The 18,108-nt window shown below is 49.5% G+C and overlaps 1 protein-coding gene across 6 annotated transcripts in view; it reads left to right on the top strand.

The window, feature by feature from the left end:
- Window positions 1–2,197: 2,197 nt before the first annotated feature.
- The window catches only part of LOC119220028 (RNA binding protein fox-1 homolog 2-like), a 33,384-nt gene continuing 17,473 nt past the window's right edge, over window positions 2,198–18,108 (top strand). For 2 of the 6 annotated variants that reach the window (XM_037475607.2, XM_037475606.2), the window contains exons 1-2: window positions 2,198–3,250; window positions 10,177–10,227. In XM_037475607.2, the coding sequence (XP_037331504.2) occupies window positions 3,002–3,250; window positions 10,177–10,227 (300 nt within the window). In that variant the 5' untranslated portion in view covers window positions 2,198–3,001. Of the gene's footprint in view, window positions 3,251–10,176; window positions 10,228–12,485; window positions 13,546–18,108 lie in introns of those variants that run through there. The other 4 variants (XM_037475609.2, XM_037475608.2, XM_037475611.2 and 1 more) reach the window with 4 other exon arrangements.

The following is an 18,108-nucleotide window of genomic DNA, read 5'->3' as shown; positions in this document are numbered from 1 at the left end:
TTATTACTCATAGATTTCAGCTGGTGTCTTGGCTTTCCTTTTGCACCTTCCTTTCTTCAATACTTTTTCAATTCAATTTTCAATTCAATTCATTTTATTTTGTAGAGCACAAAATCGCAAATTACTAATTAGCCTCAGAGGGCTTTACAGTCTGTACACATGCAACATCCTCTGTGCCCAAACCCTCACATCGGCACAGGAAAAACTCCCCAAAATATGAAAAAACCCTTCAATGGGAAAAAAGGGAAGAAACCTTAGTGAGAAGGTCAGAGGAGGATCCCTCTCCCGGGATGGACAGACTGCAATGGATGTCATGTGTACAGAATCAACATGTAAAAGATGTACAATACATTCTACTCCTCTAACAGAAATGATACAAGTAATTACAAATAACTTTCCTGCTGTCATTTATTACACATAACTTTCTGAACTTATTTGTATGGATTTTTTTATATGTATGAAATACCTGGATTGTTAACGACAACTAGTGAAAATTTCATGTCAACAACGCCTTTAGAAATATATTTACTGAGAAAAATGGTGATGTGTTAAATACATACACATAATCATGGATTCATTCGAAAAGCTCAACATTAACGTGTTTGGATGTGTTGGTTGGTTCCTGGAGAAACCCTCTGAAATCAGCAAACCACTGCTTGCATCTCTTAAGATGAATCTGCTTTAAACGCGTCTATGAATTATATGACCATGCATAACATAATTTCCCTCAGCCCAAGGTTACAGCTTCAAGGTCCTTGTTTAATGCATCTAAGATCATAAGTTCACAGCAGAATTTGGATGCCTGACTTTTCTGCCTGAAAATTGACTGAAATGAATTGATCATCCATTACACTTACGGTGTCTGTTGATGAACTAAAGGTCCACACTAAACATTTATGAAATAAGAAGCTTCCCTTCTATAAAGGAAGAAACCCTCAGTAACAACATACGGTTAAAGTGTACAATGTCCACACAGGCACTGGGGTGTGTTTCCCCCCACCGTTCTTTTAGTGACCTGTGGTCGGCGTGTAAAAGAGAGTAATGGCTTCTGCCGCCTGTCACAGCCTCCATCAGTTAAACGGGCGGCGGTGTGGAGTGATCTGACCTCCCTGGCGTCCATCATCGTTGGGTTCACTGGGTGGCGGAGGGACAGGCGGCAAGAGAGAGACACGGGTTGATAGAGTGAGTGCATTCAGAGGGAGAGGGAAAAGCAGGCACACACACACACACACACACATTACACTCTCAGATTCTCATATGCACACCTTCCTTTTACACACAGGCGTTCAACCTAAAGTGACAGCAATCATCTGAAGTGAGGTTTCAGAGCAGGTTCTATCACAAGTGTGTGTGTGTGTGTGTGTGTGTGTGTGTGTGGCAGCAACAACAACAACCCAGTTGTCCCTCGCCCCCTCTGAGTTATTGCACCTTTCCACTGAACCTTTTACACACAGTGGCAGGCGTATTTGATTACTGCTACTTTTGTATGAATTTTATGACAACAATTTCACTGAAGAGGAGTGATTTTCTCTCGTGGTGGGCCTGCCTCTTCCTTCAGGCGCTGTGTCTTCTGAAGCCCACAAGGGGGCGCAACAACATTAGAAAACATGGCTGCGCTTTATTTCAGTCCCTCGAAATATTTAAACAAGAGCCTGCAGGAGGCGTTCGGCTGCTGTTTTTTGATCACGTTTTATATTGTATGTTTTATTTCGTCCTGAAAGTCTTTGGTAATTTATTCATATAACACATTACACACCTGCTCATGCTCCAAAAATACACATACTAAACCGCTATTTCATTTTATTTGCACTCCAACGCAAATAGATTAAATCATTTCCATAGGCCATTGTCTAAAGACACACCGGAAATTATTATATTGTGTTATGATACTGCACTGCAGTCAATAAATACACTTATAACCCATCTGCTTATTTATACAACATGCATTATTAATAATGTAGGCTTATTCTATATTACTACTTTATATTCCACATCTTTCCATTCCACATCCACCCAGCCCATTTGATCTATTTATACTTCTTTCTTTCTTTCTTTTGGGGAAATATTAGAAAATATCTTGACATTGCTGGGAGCAGTTATATGGTATCCATTTTATTATAATTTGGTTTAATTTTAAAATCCGTGAGAGAGTGGAGGAGGGGGAGCTCTGGTTGTGGTGGGAATGAAGTGGGGGGGGGGAGAGGAATAAGGAGACGCTGGAAACGCAGACCTCAGACCAGCCCGCCTCGCAGCTCCGCTCCCGGTGTCCTTGGACAAATCTGACCGCGGATCAGCGCCACCGGTCTTACCTCCACGCTACGAGTCGCACCAACGGGAGCTCGGGAGCAGAGGCAAGCGAGACGCATCCGCAGCACACCGCGACGAGGGATCGGACGCTGTGACGGAAAAGGCACCGGAATCAACGGGGGAAAAAGGCTGGTAGGAGCAACGGAGCGGAGTCCAACGACAAAACAAGAAAGACAAAACAGATTTTTTTTTGTGGTTCCTTCTCCCTGTCAGAGTAGAGAGGGTCTGTCCCCGCTCACGGAGAAGCGTACTGCGAAGCTAATTCCCAGCGTTTCCTATTCCTGGCTGCGGGAGAGAGCTCCTCGAGCCCCATTTATCCACAGAGCTAGCGGAATGCACTGCTAGCAGGCTAGCCGAGGTTAGCTAGCTAATTAGCTCGTCAGGCATCCAGGAGACGGGCGTTTGATCTTTGGTGAAGGAGGGCACCGTTTGGCGTCGTTTTTACTTTTTTTTTTTTAGGTGGGTAGGAGGTGGGGAGCTGTACCTTAATGTGTTTTGTCCAGAACCCTGGCATGATGTTCAGCCTCCAATAGCTAACGCCAAGTTAGACAATAAACAGTACCAGCTGCCTTTTTTTATTGGTGTGAACCAGTTCTTTGGGAAGAGAACAAATCCACCGTGAGTATCGAGCTGTGTGGACGAGTCCAACGGGGGGGGGGAAACTGACTTTTGACTGGTGACCGCCCGCCGTCCAATGTTAATGTCGACCGACGTTGCATCCATTCTGCTACCCGTTAGTCGGGGAATAATGGAGCGGGACATGGATACGGCAGCGGGAGCCCTCGCGAACGCGGCCGGGGGTCCGGCAGCTGTCCGCGGGATGAAGCGAGGGGACCCGGAGCCCGACGCCCAAACAGCCGCTGCCCTGACCGACTTGGCCGAGGCGGAGTGCAAGAGAGCCCGGATAGACGGGACCGGAGGTGTCGTTGGCGACATTGGACAGGTAAGAAGAACGCGTGCGGCGCGTGCACGGTGCCGCTGTGTCGTTAAGTTGCCATCGCAGATGATCACAGTGCAGCATGGTGACAAAGTACCATCCGCTCACCTTCTTCTACAGTAAAAGCTTTTGTTCTCAAGCATCAGCAGGGAAGGATGGTATTATTTTGACCCCCCCCCCTATCATCTACAACGTAATCATGTATTATTGCAGAGAGTGACGATAGTCAAAAGGTGGCTCGCTGGTTCTCCTGCAGGCAGACAAAAGGTAACATGATACCGGCTCCATTGCTGTGACAGGCAGACGGGATCCATTCATTGTGCCGGGCCTCCTCCAAGTGAACGTGGGCTTCACGCTCCGTTCTTTGTCGTTCACCTGGATCCAATCGGTCAGACTTGGGATGCTGATCATGATTTACAGAGATCTATCAAATCCTGATACATGTGCCCCCCCCCCCCCACCTCACCCCAGCAGCCCCCCTTATTGTCGCTAGGTGTTAGAAGAGAGAGGCAGACAGGGATTGGGGGAGGGGTCACCCCAGTGAAAGACAAAGAACAGCCTTTTGGTGATTGCTGAAGGAGCAAGGGGGTATTTAGAGGAGGAGGGGGGGGGAGGGGGAGGCTCCTTATCCCAGGTCTTTCCTCCTCATGACTGCTGCCATTCCTGTCTCAACTGGGCTGACCTGTGCAGATTACAGTAAACAGTGCAAGTGCCGAGGCAGGGGGGTGGGGGTCTCTCATAGGGTCTATTACTATTCATGCCTCCCCTTCTGTCCCTCTCATAAACGCATGTACTACCCTCTCACTCTTACACCGACGCTCGCATGCTCTGAAGTGTCTATTATCCAACCGCACGAGGGGGGATTTTATCTGTATTTCTTAGTCAAAGGGCCGGCAGACGCAGGTAATTCAACCCTGGGGACTTGGTGAAACACTTGAGTTGTGTTCAGGTGACCTGCTGCAGTGACAAAACAAGGTCCCTTGTAATGCAGCGACGCGGGGCGAGCTTCACAACAGGATTGATGCCGATCACGTAGAGCGCGCGGGGGGGGGGGAGGGGGCAAAGCTGATGTGACAATGAGCAGCTTGGCATTGAGGATGGTTCTCGCTGCCCATCATCAGTATTGATCGCCAGGCCACAGGGGGTCAGGGTGGAAATGGGACGGAGCAGAGTCATGAAGGGGGTGCTGATGGACGGATGGAGGTTAAGGGATCGCTGGATACACATAGGAAGAGAGGGGGGGGGGTAAAGAGCAATAGATCCAGGGTCTGGTGCTAAAGGATAAGAGGAGAGTGGTGGATGGCAGGAGGAGAGGGCTTTGTAAGGGCCAATAAGCAGGATGGGCCCTGGGAAAAAACTGGATGCAAAGGCTTAATAAATAAAAGGGGGGGAAATAACATTGAGGAGGAGGACAGTCCCATCAAAGAACTGGTCCCACAGTGTTCCCCAGTGAGGCCTGGAGGTAGTGGATGGCCGACGTTAAATCAAGACTGTAATAATAACCAAGAGTGTGGCCTGTCTCTCCCTTTTGTTGGTTCGGCTCTCCTCCCCCCGCTATGCTCCCCTCCCTCCCCCCCGCTCCCCTCTAGCTGCCCTCTGATTTCTCCCCCAAGCATATTTCCAGATTGCTAATTGACTCCTGGTTCACAGGCTTCCAGTGTGCCAGGGAGTTGGACCAGCCCAAACCCCCCCCACAGCCTCTCTCTCTCTCTGCTGCCCCATTGGAGATGGGGGGGGGGGGTTGGGCATTTTTGATTATCTCTGCCTCTCTCCGTCCACCTCACTCATCACTCAAATCCCTCCGCCTCCTGTCTTGTTTTCCTCCTCATATGGGCTTTGCTTTATTTTAGTCCTGCTCCGTGTGGTATGATGCATCCCCTTGAGGCAGTGCTGCGGACCACTCTGATGCAGTGGGAGCACAGTTTATAACCCCCCCCCCCCCCCCCCCCCCCCACTCTCTCTGTTAGCGAGAGCCGATTTGCCCTATCGATGGAGGTAAAGAGGCTTTGTATTGCGCTAATGAGATCAACGCTCATTTAAGAGATGGCATTAACCAGACTGATCGCTTTAGGGGCCAAGAACCAAGGGAGGGGGCCAGGCAAGGGGTGGGTTGACAAGAACGGACAGAGCGTTGAGCTGGGTTGTTACCAGACGGGGGGTCAGTTTTGGTTTCAGGAGGCCCACCACGAGCAGTTCTTAGCACGCAGAATGAGAAATTGAGTCAGTCACTAAAGTCCGATCAGAAACACCCGAGTTTCTGCAATTAAATATACTAAACTGATCGTGTTGGATAGATATAGTTTTGGTACAATTCAGTAGAGGTAAGTCTGTTCTTTCCTTCTTTCTTTCCTACAATTGATTTCTAAATTCAGCCTAAAGCTGCCGTGCTTCTAAAGAGGAAATGAGAAATAGAAATGATTTTCACAATTGTAAATCACTTTTATTTGACCAGGCAGACACACTGTACAACACCAGTTATCAGTTTCATCCTTATTATTATTATTATTATATCATGGAACGTTGATCAAACTGACAATAATCCTCACTCCCTAACCCCCCCGATGCCGGGTCGGCTCAGAGCCCCCGGTGAGCCCGGTAGCTGCATCCGTATGGCCCCCGCAGTTACCCAGAGGGCCAGAGTGTTACGGAGGCCGCGCTGATGTGGGTTAATATTTGGTGAGGGATGGGGGGGGGGCAATATGGCGTCTAATGAGTCCTGTTGAACTTTGAGCCACAGCACAGCAGAGTCACCCTTGACTTTTAAACCGCTAACGATAAGCTCTGAGTCCGCCGCCGCGTAAAGTCGCTCGAATCCTGCTTTCTCCCCCCCCTCTCTTTCTCTCTGTGTACTACGGTAAAGCTGCTTCCAGCTCCTTAACATGACACTCCCATGTGAACGCTCCCTTTATGGCCATCGTGTCACACCCACCGCCCGACCACCCTGCATGCCTCCTCCCCACGGCTGCCCCCAAACACATGCGCTCCCGGCTCGGCCCTCACGCCCAGTGAAATGTCAATTTGTTGTCTCCCTTACATGGGGGGGGGGGAGGGGGGTCATCTGTGACCATGTTGTCACAGCTGCCACTGAGTCCCATACAAGAGGTTCAGCTGTGAGGCCTGTACCTGGATTCCATTTAGCTGTTTGTGATGTTTAGTCCTCCACCCCCCCCGTCCCCCCCTTATTAAAGGTCAGCCCCCGTCCAATGCCGACTCCAGACCTGATGAGTACTTCGTTAAGCGGATCGGCGGGCGCGGAGTACTCTAAAGGGACGCGTTTATCATCAAATGAGTTTACTGCGGCGATTAGCTGGAGCGTGAAAGGAGGCGCTGGTTTCACTGTAACACGACGCACGCCGTGCCGACCCAAACACAAATAATCAGAGCCGACAACAATGAAGCAGCAAGCCGAGCCGGTTACTGGCCCACGTTTACGGGGCCGTCTCCTCCTCTTTAACAAGACCAAATGAGACTGAAAAAGAGTAAAATGCCAAAGCACGGCTGGTGATTAATATCTGGCTGTTGTGACTCACGATAAAAGATGTTTATTCCCAGGATGTGGTTTCAAAAGTACTTGACAATTTGCAATGTTTTTTTTTTAATGCAATTATCTAGTCTTCCTTTTAAAAAAAAAGTACATTCCCACAAGGAAAAACAAGGGCTGCTCCCTTAGGTGCATCGATGGGAGTCACCTGACCTTATTGAATAATTAGGAATCTTTGAACCATTCTTCGTCATCGAGAGTCCAGATTGGTGTCCAGAAAGATGAACTAAAACTTCAAGAAAATGTGTAGGCTTTTGTATTTGAAAACAGAAGCTTCCAGTGTGAGCGTCTCCCCTCGGCCACCTTTGTCCGTCTTCATGTCCCCTCCATCTTCACTCCTCCCGCTCAAGGTTCTGCGTTTCATTGGTGGCTCCACTTGGAGCCTTGATGACTTTGTGCAATTTGATTTGGAGCCAAATATGCAAATGACCTCCCGTAACAGGAATGATGTTTCCCTGCAGTGTCTCACATCCTGTGATGTCACAGGGAGGCTGTTAGATCCACATCACACCTTCTGTCTGGGCCACAGTACTTTTGGTACTTTGGGTGAGGCCTCCGTGCATTTGCTGCTATGATTTGAGACCGTACCAAAGAGGAACCTCGGCACAGTCCACCTCCCCAGGCTGTTGCCTTGGGGGACCACCTCCCCCTCCTCTCCATCTGTTGACCTCATGTCATTTTTCCTTCCTCCACCACCGCTGCTCCCTCGTTCTCCTCTCCTGTGGCCCGTTTGCTCCAGCGACTTCCCGACTTCTTTCCCTCTCCTGAAATAGCAAGTTGGAGAGTGAAAATAAACAAGAGAGACGCCCTTTACTTTTGCCCTCCCTAGAGTCGGAGAGAGTGAATGTGTGTGTGTGACTGTTTTTCTGTGCTTGCTGCTGATCCCTGTGCCGTCTGAAGCCATCGCAGGCAGCCAGCCGCCACCTTCAAAGGGCTCCTCGCTCGCAAACTGTATGGAATTAACTTAAATGGACACTTTCAGAAGTGCAGTAAGAAGGCCCAGCTTTCAGCCCGGCTTACTGCGCAGCATGTCGCATTCATCTGTGGTTTATTTATTAAATATTAAAATAAAAGAAGAAATGGCGGGCCTAAACAAAGCTGCCCTTCTGTATGCTTTTTATGACACGCAGGCATGGGATAGTGTGTGTGTGTGTGTGTGTGTGTGTGTGTGTGTGTGTGTGTGTGAGCCAGCCAAAGAAAAGACTAGGTATCAAGTTCAGAAACCCCCTCCTTCCCTCCCCCACCCCTTAAGAAAATATAAGTCACATGGCATTCCTCACTTATGAGTCATTGTCTCCATTCTGTTTTATATTCCTCTCCCCTCTTTCCTTGGCTTCGGCCGTCTTATTCCCCGCATTCTTCCACCTCCTGCGTACGCGTCCCTCTGCCCTTATTTTCTGTTCTGTTCTTTCATTTCTCCCTTCTCGTTTTCCTCTGTCCTACCCAGGACCCCCTCCCCCTCCCTTCTCTCGCAGACAGATTGATTCCAGATGTTGCTAAACTCTACCCTCCTCTCCCTCCTCCTGCTCCTCAACCCAAACTCCTCCTCTTCTTTCTCCTTTCCGTGCACTGCCGAACCGACTGACTCTATCATTTCATGTTTTTTTTGTAGCTGGTCCAGCTCACGAAGGCCATGAACACGCTGCGTGTTGTGGGCCTTTTGCCGCAACACAGCAGAATCATCACAGTTTTTCAGCGGCTTGGGCTTCCCAACCCTACACTGCTCTGTCTGTAGTGCACCGACAACCAGACCCGGTCCAACTCACCTGCACCTTTTGTCTGAAGTTGGACGAGGACGATTTTTCTCTGTCCCGTTGCCATTGACCACACCGCCTCCACATCTGTGAGCACCGGCAGCTTTCTACATCTGGCTGAGCGAAGGCCCGGCCGCTACTCCCTGTAATTGCGGCGCGCAAAGGGGGAAATCTGCTCCAGATGAAACAGGAAGTGGAGAGGGGGGGGACAAAGAAGGGTCTGTTTTGAGACGGGGGATTTGCGTCCAAGTCCTGATGTTTGGGACGCAAACACACGCCCACACGCAGAGATTAGAACTATTGTTTACCTCCAGGCCACCTATGTAACCTGTCATTCCCTTCATCCTGCTCCGCCTAGGCACTCCCTCATTCATCTGTGCCCCCCCCCCCCCTCACCATCTGTCCTTATACACAACAAGTCCACGTCCCAGTGTCTGGAGGAGTTCCACTGCGTATTTTGGAGCGGCTTTGATGGCTGCTCCGTCTGTGTTTGGACAAGAGCGGGTGTTATTCCGCTGTCGCCGTGCCCCCCCCCCCACCCTGCCCCCGATTGGCTGGATGAATGCAATCAGGAAGTAATTTCCCAAGGAGGCAGCTAGAGGTCACGGCTGAGAGGTTCATTCAGTTTGACCCTCAAGGGCCCAAATCGGCCCCCCCCATGGCCCACGCTGGAGCCTGAGTGGGGGCTCGTGGCTTCATTTTTCTGCTCCTCAGTGCTGCAGATTTAATGTGATGAAAACATCAGCTGTTCTGCGAGGCTACCACCCCCTCCCCCAGCACACGCACGCAGCTTTCTTCCCCATCAGACTTTGTCTCGTTCCCCCTCCCCCTCCGCGCCTCGAGAGACTCCCCCCCCCCCTGAAGGAGAGCAGAGGCACGAGGCTCACTGTCTCACCATGTTTGCTCTGCCAGGCTACATGTGCTGGTATCATCTCTCTCTCTCTCGCTCGCTGCTGTCAAATTATCATTGTTTGCTTAACTTTCCCCATTGTTCCATGCCCCCTCCTGCTCGCCCTCTTTGTCTCTTCTTTTTCCTCCTCCAATTATTTTGCAGGGAACAATGGCCGCTCTCGTCGGGGCAAAAAAAAAAAAAATGGCACGGAGGTGAAAATAATAATTGGAGAGACAAGAGACGGAGAGAGTCAGAAATAATCTAATTAAAAGTAATTACAGAGCGATTAACCACAACACTGCTTTCTGGGGCAGGGTAGTAGAGGGATGGGGGTCGGGGGGGGCTTATCTTGTGGGTTCTGATTGGTTAGAATGGCGGCTCTGCCGTAGTGGTTCACCAGTCAGGCTGCTTCTTCAAGCGTCATCTCACCTCCTCTGAACTTCCTGCTTAATGAGCACTTTGGTTTTTCTTACTCATGGGCTTTGGAAAAACAGTCCTGTGTTCATGTTGATGTTCTTTTGGGGGTTTGTCCCATCAATATTTGGCTGGTGTTGGTTTTTGTGGTGGTCAGTTGGATGTTTAAATTATAGGGACAACATTTTTCCTCCACTTGCTTTGAAAAGCATCAAGGTGGAGATATTTGACTCTGACTACATTTCATTGTGACTGTCATTGCTGCATCCACTCATTTTTCAAAAAGCCCAGCCACTTACACCGCTCTCTTCCATCCTGTTTTCTCTTGCAGAACAATGAGCCTTTAAACCCTGGTTTCCATGGATACCCACCTCACAGTCAGGTAAGAGATTACTGATGGCTTGCAAAACATCTGTATCAATGAATACTAAAATAGTGCAATACATTTTCCATGTTTCACTTAAGATAGTTTTCAGCCACCCGACCTCCTTGGAAGTACCATTAATCCTGATCCCATCACTGTGTGATGGCTTTGAGGCCAGTGTTTTCTTTTTATCATGGTGATGATGCCATAGAGTACGCCGACAGACATCTGCAGCTCAATTTGACTCCCTCAATAGATGCTGTAGGTGTAAAACACAAACCCCGATTCATTTACTGTCCTAAATCAGAACAACGTAAATGCTTTTAGGGAACCCACTCTCCATCGTTCTTGGTCCGGCTAACCCCAGAGCACGCCCTGTCCCACCACGGCGCCATCGTCACGACCTCTGTGAAGAGCTGCCCTTTGCAATTCTCGGCACACAAATGATGGCTGAGGGTAGAATTTGATGAAAGGAGCTCCTCTATCAAAATCTGACAGAGAAAGTGGGCCTAAACTAAGCTGCGCACGCTGTGTATGCGGCGGCGTGTGCTGATGCCGCCTCTATCCCCTCACTCCAACAGGCCTCGCTCTCCTTCCAAGTGTCCCCCGGTGCATACTGCTCTCAGTAATGAGTGCAGAGCGCCGGCAGCCGGGCTGACAATTTCCTTATCTACCTCCACGCAGCAGGGCACGTGGAGCGGCTCAAACCAGCTCGGCGTGCGTGCGTGCGTGCGTGCGTGTGCGCTTGTGTGTTTTGGGATGTGCAGCTCTCTGGCAGTGCCACAGGAGGGGAGTGTTGGTCTGCGGGGCCCCGTTCAGCCCGGTCCTCCCAGCCCAAATCCCAACATGGCAGACTTTCACAGGTCTCATCCCCTCTCATGTTATCACACGCCCCCTCTCCATTGCCTTCCCCAATCCTACGTATCTCCTTTTCCGCTTGTGTTAAATTTGTCTAGTTTCTCATCCCTTGTGTGTTTGTTGATCTCTCATCCCCCCAAAATATAAAGATTGCCAGAGAGCGTATGTAAAAAGGAGAGCAGAGGGGAAACCTGAAATGGAAGTTATTGCAGACAGCCCAATAGTCAGTGGCAGAGCGGGAGCCGGCTCACGTCTCGCCGCCTCGGCCCCGTGCGGGTTCGCCCGCTTGTAGGACCATCGCGGGGGCAGAGAACAACGTGTGATCTGCGAGCACGCCTCGACCTCCACTCGTTAAATCCTCTGTTGGACTCTGCTGCGTTTGTTTAATAAATGATTTAGAAAAAGTCCTCCCTGCTTAATGCATTCTGCCCTTGAGCACACGCGTTAGGAGACTCCGGCTGCTGGTTATCATGCAAATGGGGCTGGCTGGCTGGCTGGGGAGGGGCCTAGCCTGGGCCTAACCCAGCCGCCGGATAGGCTTGTCGGTTTGCTGCAGTACATTTGTCTCGGTAATGCTCCTGTCTCCTGTTATATATGCATGTTGGAACTGCCTGCAGGTCCGCCTGTGTCAATACGACGAGTGTGTTAAGTGATGACAGCCTCCTGTGGGTCCCTGCTGCTGCGCACTGAGGGGGGACGGTTGTGTGTCCGTTGTGACCCAGAGGCACAACATGCACGCGTGCCTCTGTTTAGGTCACAGAAAAGATCGGGGTTGACGACAAACGCACACGGAAACGGGTCATAGAGGCTTCGGCTTCTGGTTCTGGAGTGAAATGTGATTCCCAAAAACTTTACAGGGCCAACTGTTGTGAAATGTTTCTGGGTTGTTTCTATAGACAAGCAAAGATCAAGCTATTGATTATCAGTAGATGCTGTGCATGAAAGAGCAGGCCTTTGTTTGAATGTGAGAGCAGCAGCATGAATACGATCACATCTTTGTGTACACAATGTGCACGTGTTTGTGTGTGCGAGCGTGTGTGTTTATCTCTGCCTTCAGTCTGCTTGCTTAATCCTCAGATCATCCCCTATTCATCCTCTCATCCTCCTCACTTACAGACCTAATCCCGTCATCCCTGGCTCTTTTTTCTCACCCAGCCCTTTATCCATTTATCCCTCTATCCCGTTATCTCTCGCTCGCATCCCCTACCCCCCCCCCCCCCCCCCCCCTCGCACAGGCCCGGCTCGCCTTCTCTTTTTGCTCCCGGTTTTCCCTCCACCGCCTCCAATCACTTATCCTGCCACGCTGCATCCCTCCATCCCTCTGGACCCGGTTTCTAGCAAGCCTCAGCAGATGTCTGAAAGCTTGGCATCGCATGGCTTTATTTATTTATTTATTTTCTTTCCGCAGAGATCAGTCGCCTCCCGTATGAAAATGCGGTGCAAGGGAACTGCACTCTTATCTCGGCAAATTAAGCGCCTCCCAACAATACAGTGGTGGGAAGTGGGGGAATCTGAGCCTGAGCCAGGAAGAAGAAAAAAAGAGGCGCAATGCAGCGAAATACCGATTTGTGTGCACGTTGAGGTTTAGATGCTGGAGTTTGGGGGCTGGCTCTCCCACTTCACAGACTTCCATCTGGGTGATGCAGGCAGCTGCAGCAGAGCGGTCTAGGAGCCTACCCACGCAGCCTAGCTACCTAGGTGTCCACCGACTGGCCTTCCCAGAGCTGCTTTTTTGGAGCCGACAAGCTGCCACGCAATAAATAAATCATCTAAAAAAGAGCGAGCGCTGCAATGCAGTGGGGGTCGCCTTAGTGTTCTGTTCTCCCAGGCAGCCAGTGCTCGGATAGAAGACGGCATCTCCCTCCCGTCCTTCCTGTTCCTCTTCTCTTGTTGGAAGACGGCAACAGCGGCTTTTCTAATTCCCTCCAGAAAGCGGTGTTAGATGGCTACACGGAAGGATGGATGCTTCGATGCATAGGAGGGACTGAGGCCGAGAGGGAGGGGAAGTTTTAAAAAGAGGGGGCGGGAACGAGACGTGTAACGCGAATGACTGACGGAGAGAGAAGAGAAGCGAGAGAGAGCCGGGAGAGAAGAGACTCGGGCTGTCAAGAGGAGAGCGACTGAAAGGCCCGAGGGGGATCACAGCAGCGAGGCCAGGGAGACAGGAAAGAGAGAGAGAGAGAGAGAGAGAGAGAGTGACAGGCAGGCAAGGCTTGCGTGCCGAAGGGGAGGAAGAAGGGACACACCGGCGCAAAAGGGGGAAGAGTTTGAATGTTGGAGACAGACGTGGACTGAAGCCGCCGCTAGCTCATGGTCTCTGAGCACAGAGAGGGGAGCGCAGCCGGCCCGGGAGGAGAAACGCAGACACTGTGGGAAGGGGAGAGGGAGAGGAGGAGGAGCGGGAGAGTGGAGAGCTGGTCGGCAGTTGTTCCTCTAGATCAGACCATGATGGGGCTGTACTACCAAGCAATGCTGCCGGTAAGTTGGCCTCTTTTCTGGTAACAACTGGCGTCCAGAGCAGAGCCGCATGGCGCTATGGTTTGGCTCGAAGAACCAGTATTTGGTGCCGGTTCTGATGCATGTGGCCTGTATCTGGTTCAATATGCCGTGGGCCAGGTGAGGCCTGGCAGATAGTTGGCACGGGATCAGAGTAACAGCAGGGCTTCTCCCTGCAGCTCTGCTGCTTTTACCTTATTTCTTTTCCTTTCTTTTTTGTAACTCGAGTGTTTTAAGGAGAAACCGTGCCACATGCTCGTTAGCGTTCCATGCAGCGTTTGGTCCTTACTGGAGTGGACACAATAGCCTGAGAGGAGTCGGCGGAGTTGGCGTGCCGCTGAATGACCGCATTTGACTCGGTTTAAGTAGCTGCTCAGCACTGCAGCATTTCATGTTTACGGTGGACGCGCTAGGCGCTGCTCTTGGTGTATGGTGGGCGTGTCTGTCTGCTTCTTTAGCCCAGAGACCGCCTGGGGGCGAGAGCTGTTCTCCCACTCTGTTCCAGCACGTCCTGCTCCGGTCTTGGGTTCCCATGGGGCCTTTAAAGGGGATGGGGTGTTGGGGGGGGGGGGAGACATGCCGGCTAGTTGGTACTGCATGCTCTCGCCACGCCGCACCGCACACAATGTCATGTTATATTTTTCCCGCGTGGCGCTTCTGTCAGACGCGGCGTGCAGAGGGAGGCCGAGACCCTGTCAGCCGAGCTGTCCGTGCGGTTTAGACTTTGTCTGCCTCTGGATTGAAGGAGACAGGTGTCAAGGCACAGTTGTTTCCGCGAACACACACACACGCACAAATACCAGGACCAGTTGTTGCGGGGAGTACTTTAGTACCTCCCCCTCTCTCATGGCACAACAGAGGCACACAGTCACTATGAACAACAGCTGCAGCAGCTCTGTCTTGGATGTGGATTCTGTCAAAAATCATAAGCGCTGCGGTGTAACTTTGTCCAATCATTTCCTCTATTTGCTCAAAGGCAAATAAAAGTAAAGGTGTAGTTTGTTGCACTCTTTCTTTACATCCTCGCCCTCCTTCTCCTGCAGGCCAGAACAGATGTGATTTAAACCCATTACTCCTCCTCAAAGAGAGTGATCCTGAATGGAGGATAGCTGTAATAACCAGAATGTCTTTGATTCATTCACATTTTGATCGCTTCAAGAAATAGTGTTATTATTTATTCAGAGTACCACAGCCCTGTGTTGGTTGCTCAGAAGGGTTGGATATAGGTTGAGATGTTCTACACAGGCAGCAACCATGAGCCTCCCCCACCGGGTCAGTGGTGGAGATCGGCTGCAGCCCGCGAGCCGGCTCATAACTCGTCTGCTCAACTGCAGAGTCAGCATCACCACTGCAGCAGTGTGACACGCAAGCACCCAGTCTGACTATTTCATATTTTTCAAAGCTGCCATCAAGGTTTTTTGATTGATTCTTTGCCTATTGTCATATTTGATGACGTCCTGCCTGAAGAAATCATGTTTTTTGTGCTATATAGATTTAATTTATGGTTCTGTTTGATCTTAAATTGTGAATTTAAATATCTGATTTTGACTTGAACAACAACAATGTGCAGAAATACTGACTTTAAATCCAAAGCATAAACATGCACAAAGAAATCTGCAGCATTCAAATATTGATCAAGACCTGAAATGTCATCGATTGGAATGAAGCTTTAAAATGATGCCCTACGTCCCCCCAAAAAGCCACCTGCTTCGACCAGGCAGCCTCACCTCACTTTATTATCTCCACTCGGGTTAGCCGCCGGCGACGCGCCACGGGCCTCACAGGAGGGGGCCACACCCAAAGCCTGCTGCCCTCAGGGTCCAGTGTTTGTGAGAGGGTGGTTTCACAGCTGCGCTCATCACAAACTCACCTGTGTGTGTGTGTGTGTGTGTGTGTAGGAAGTGACAGATGACGCTGACATTCCATCGCACAGTTTCACCTGTTTCAGATTAAGGGCTGTGAGCAGCGCGGCGACTCAGTGCACCATGTGACATCCTCCTCACAGCTGTGTGCTGTGGAGGTGGAGGTGGTGCAGCGGAGCCCCTCCATGTGTGCACCATCTCGACCCCTGCATGACGCTATATTGCACCGCAGAACCTGGAGTCAGTTTTTATTTATTTTTTCATTAGAAAAGAAGAAAGCAGAAGTCACAAACGTCCCCCCCGTCTTGCAGAATCCACTGAGGATTAGCAAACGTAGGGGTTTTCTTTGTTTCTTCCTGCAGATGGGATAGTGCAGCAAGAGCCTCTTTTTTGGGGGGGGGGGATTCTTGGTGGTAAAATGGTAGAAACAACCTCATCCTACAGGCGCTTCCTCTTTAAATCAGGCCGGGCTAGAGTAAAAAAAGAAGCTATTGTCAATCAAATTAAAAACCTAGCGAGCATATCCCTCCCCAACCGGAGGGAAGTTGAGTGTTTGGACTGTTTGTTTTTCACCACTAAGTGGAACCCGAGTGGACACTTCAGGCCGTCCCGTTACAGCCGAGGGTCGCTCACCAGCACTACGGCTCCATTCCACATAAATATGGATGAATGACTATATTCTAGTAAAGTCCATTGTAGTTGTATTTTGGTTTGAGATTTGATGCACTTTTAAACTTTGCTTCATCTTTTATTGAATTAAACCTTTTTTTTATATTCCGATGTCTGCTTTAGTTGTCATCCTCTATAATCCTCGGGTCAACTAAAATGTGAAGAGGTCCATTTAGAGAAAATTTCTAGAAGGTCTAGAGGTCTGAAAGATCACAATGTGACTACTTGGTGTGAATAAATTGAGGAATAGAGTTGTATTTGCATGTAATCAATACACGAGTAACAAATCAAAGGAATTCAGTATGATTCTAAAACTCCTTTGACAATATTTATTGTCACGTAACAAAGAATTGAACATATGACTGCAAATATCAATATCAAAAATCAATAATGTTCTCTCAATTACTTAAATAAAAGTAGGGCTGCATGTAAAATAAATAAATGTTCAAATAAAGCACTTAAATAAAATAACATAAGCTTGAATTTCCCCTTTTCTGCTTCACATTTGGACTTGACACTGAGATCTAGGCAGTAGTAGACCTGCTAGGATGTTAAACATGGCCCTGAATGCATCTCCTCACGTGGAGGAGCTCATTGCGCCTCATGATGACCGTTCAACGGGTTCTGAGCACATGAGACCCTGGTTTAGTGGGATGAACAGAAACAAGTCCGTCCATAATTAATTGAATGCCTTACGTTCTCCGTCTTGTCACTACCTTCTCTTCCTACCGTCTTTTTATTTGTAATTTGCTGCTACCTCTCGTCTGTCTGCAGTGTTGAGACGATGTCATTACAAATTGTAAAATGTATTTTATATAACAGCCCAAGCAAACCATTTTTAAATAAGCCCTAATTTTTTTGTATATTAAAATATAATAGTTTATTGCCATTGATGGCAAAGAATTTATCTACAAAATAGTTGCAGACGTAGTGACGCAGTTGCATCACTGCTTTAATTTATACAATAATAACAGTGTTGTGAGAAACACAACTTCTAATCTGTTTATTTCTAATGTTGTGATTTGTCACATTTGTGGGCGACGATGATGAACTGAACTGTCACAAAACAAACAGCTGTTTGTCCCAGACGTCAGAGCAGCCACAGAGCGGCTGGTACCGACCTGCAGTTTAATTAAAGCCTTTAAGATCCGCGCTGTTACAGCGTGACGTGTATCTTTTTTGATTTTAGGTGCTCAGCCACCGCACTATTGATGGATCTCTGACAAACCGCCTTTCTCTGATCTGATTGGTCCACAGTCAGGAAGGAGACGTGGAGCGCTGCAGCCCTTATAAGGAGATGGGCGGCGGCTTACGCTTTGACGGACGGCTCGGTGCACTGGAAGACTTGAGGGGCGGGTTTTCAATGGTTTTAAAAAGGGGGGGGGGGGGGGGGGGGCTAAATAAAATAAATTCTCCCTCTGGCTTTCATCAAGCGTGGCAGGCGAGCACGAAGAGGGGGGAGGTGCAGGCTGAGTTAGTCCTCCGACCACAGGAGAAGAAAAGAGGCGGATTGCAGAGGCAGACGAAGCTGTAAAGACTATTTTGGTCTCCGGCTCGGCTTCTTTACAGCGCTGCACAGCTCCAGCACACTAACGGGTCTGAAATTCCAATGATTGATGAGCGAGCTTTGCTTGGCTGCTCACTCAGGTGTGTGTGTGTGTGTGTGTGTGTGTGTGTGTGTGTGTGTGTCTGAAGTCAGCAGACAGACATAAATCCACGCCTGAAAAGGTTTGCAGTGAAAGCCCCCCCATCCCAAACCTCTCTGTGTATGGAGAAACATATGGTGTCTCAGGTAACACAACTCTTGTGTGAGTGAGAGTGAAACCGCATGGATGGGTCGGCCCTTCTCCAGATGGTCCTTGTTATTTAGTGATATCGTTTGGGTCGATACTCGATCTCTTTGGTCCTGTGTAGGCGGAGCCTCGTGTCTGCATCAAGGAATCTCTGGAAACTTTGGAACTGATAGGACTCTTATTAGAGCGTGTCATTATTTCCCATAATCCCATTTTCCCAG

This window comes from Pungitius pungitius, chromosome 12 (genome assembly GCF_949316345.1).
Source record: "Pungitius pungitius chromosome 12, fPunPun2.1, whole genome shotgun sequence".
NCBI classification, from domain to species: Eukaryota; Metazoa; Chordata; class Actinopteri; order Perciformes; family Gasterosteidae; genus Pungitius; species Pungitius pungitius.
This window is presented reverse-complemented; position numbering and strand designations above follow the sequence as displayed.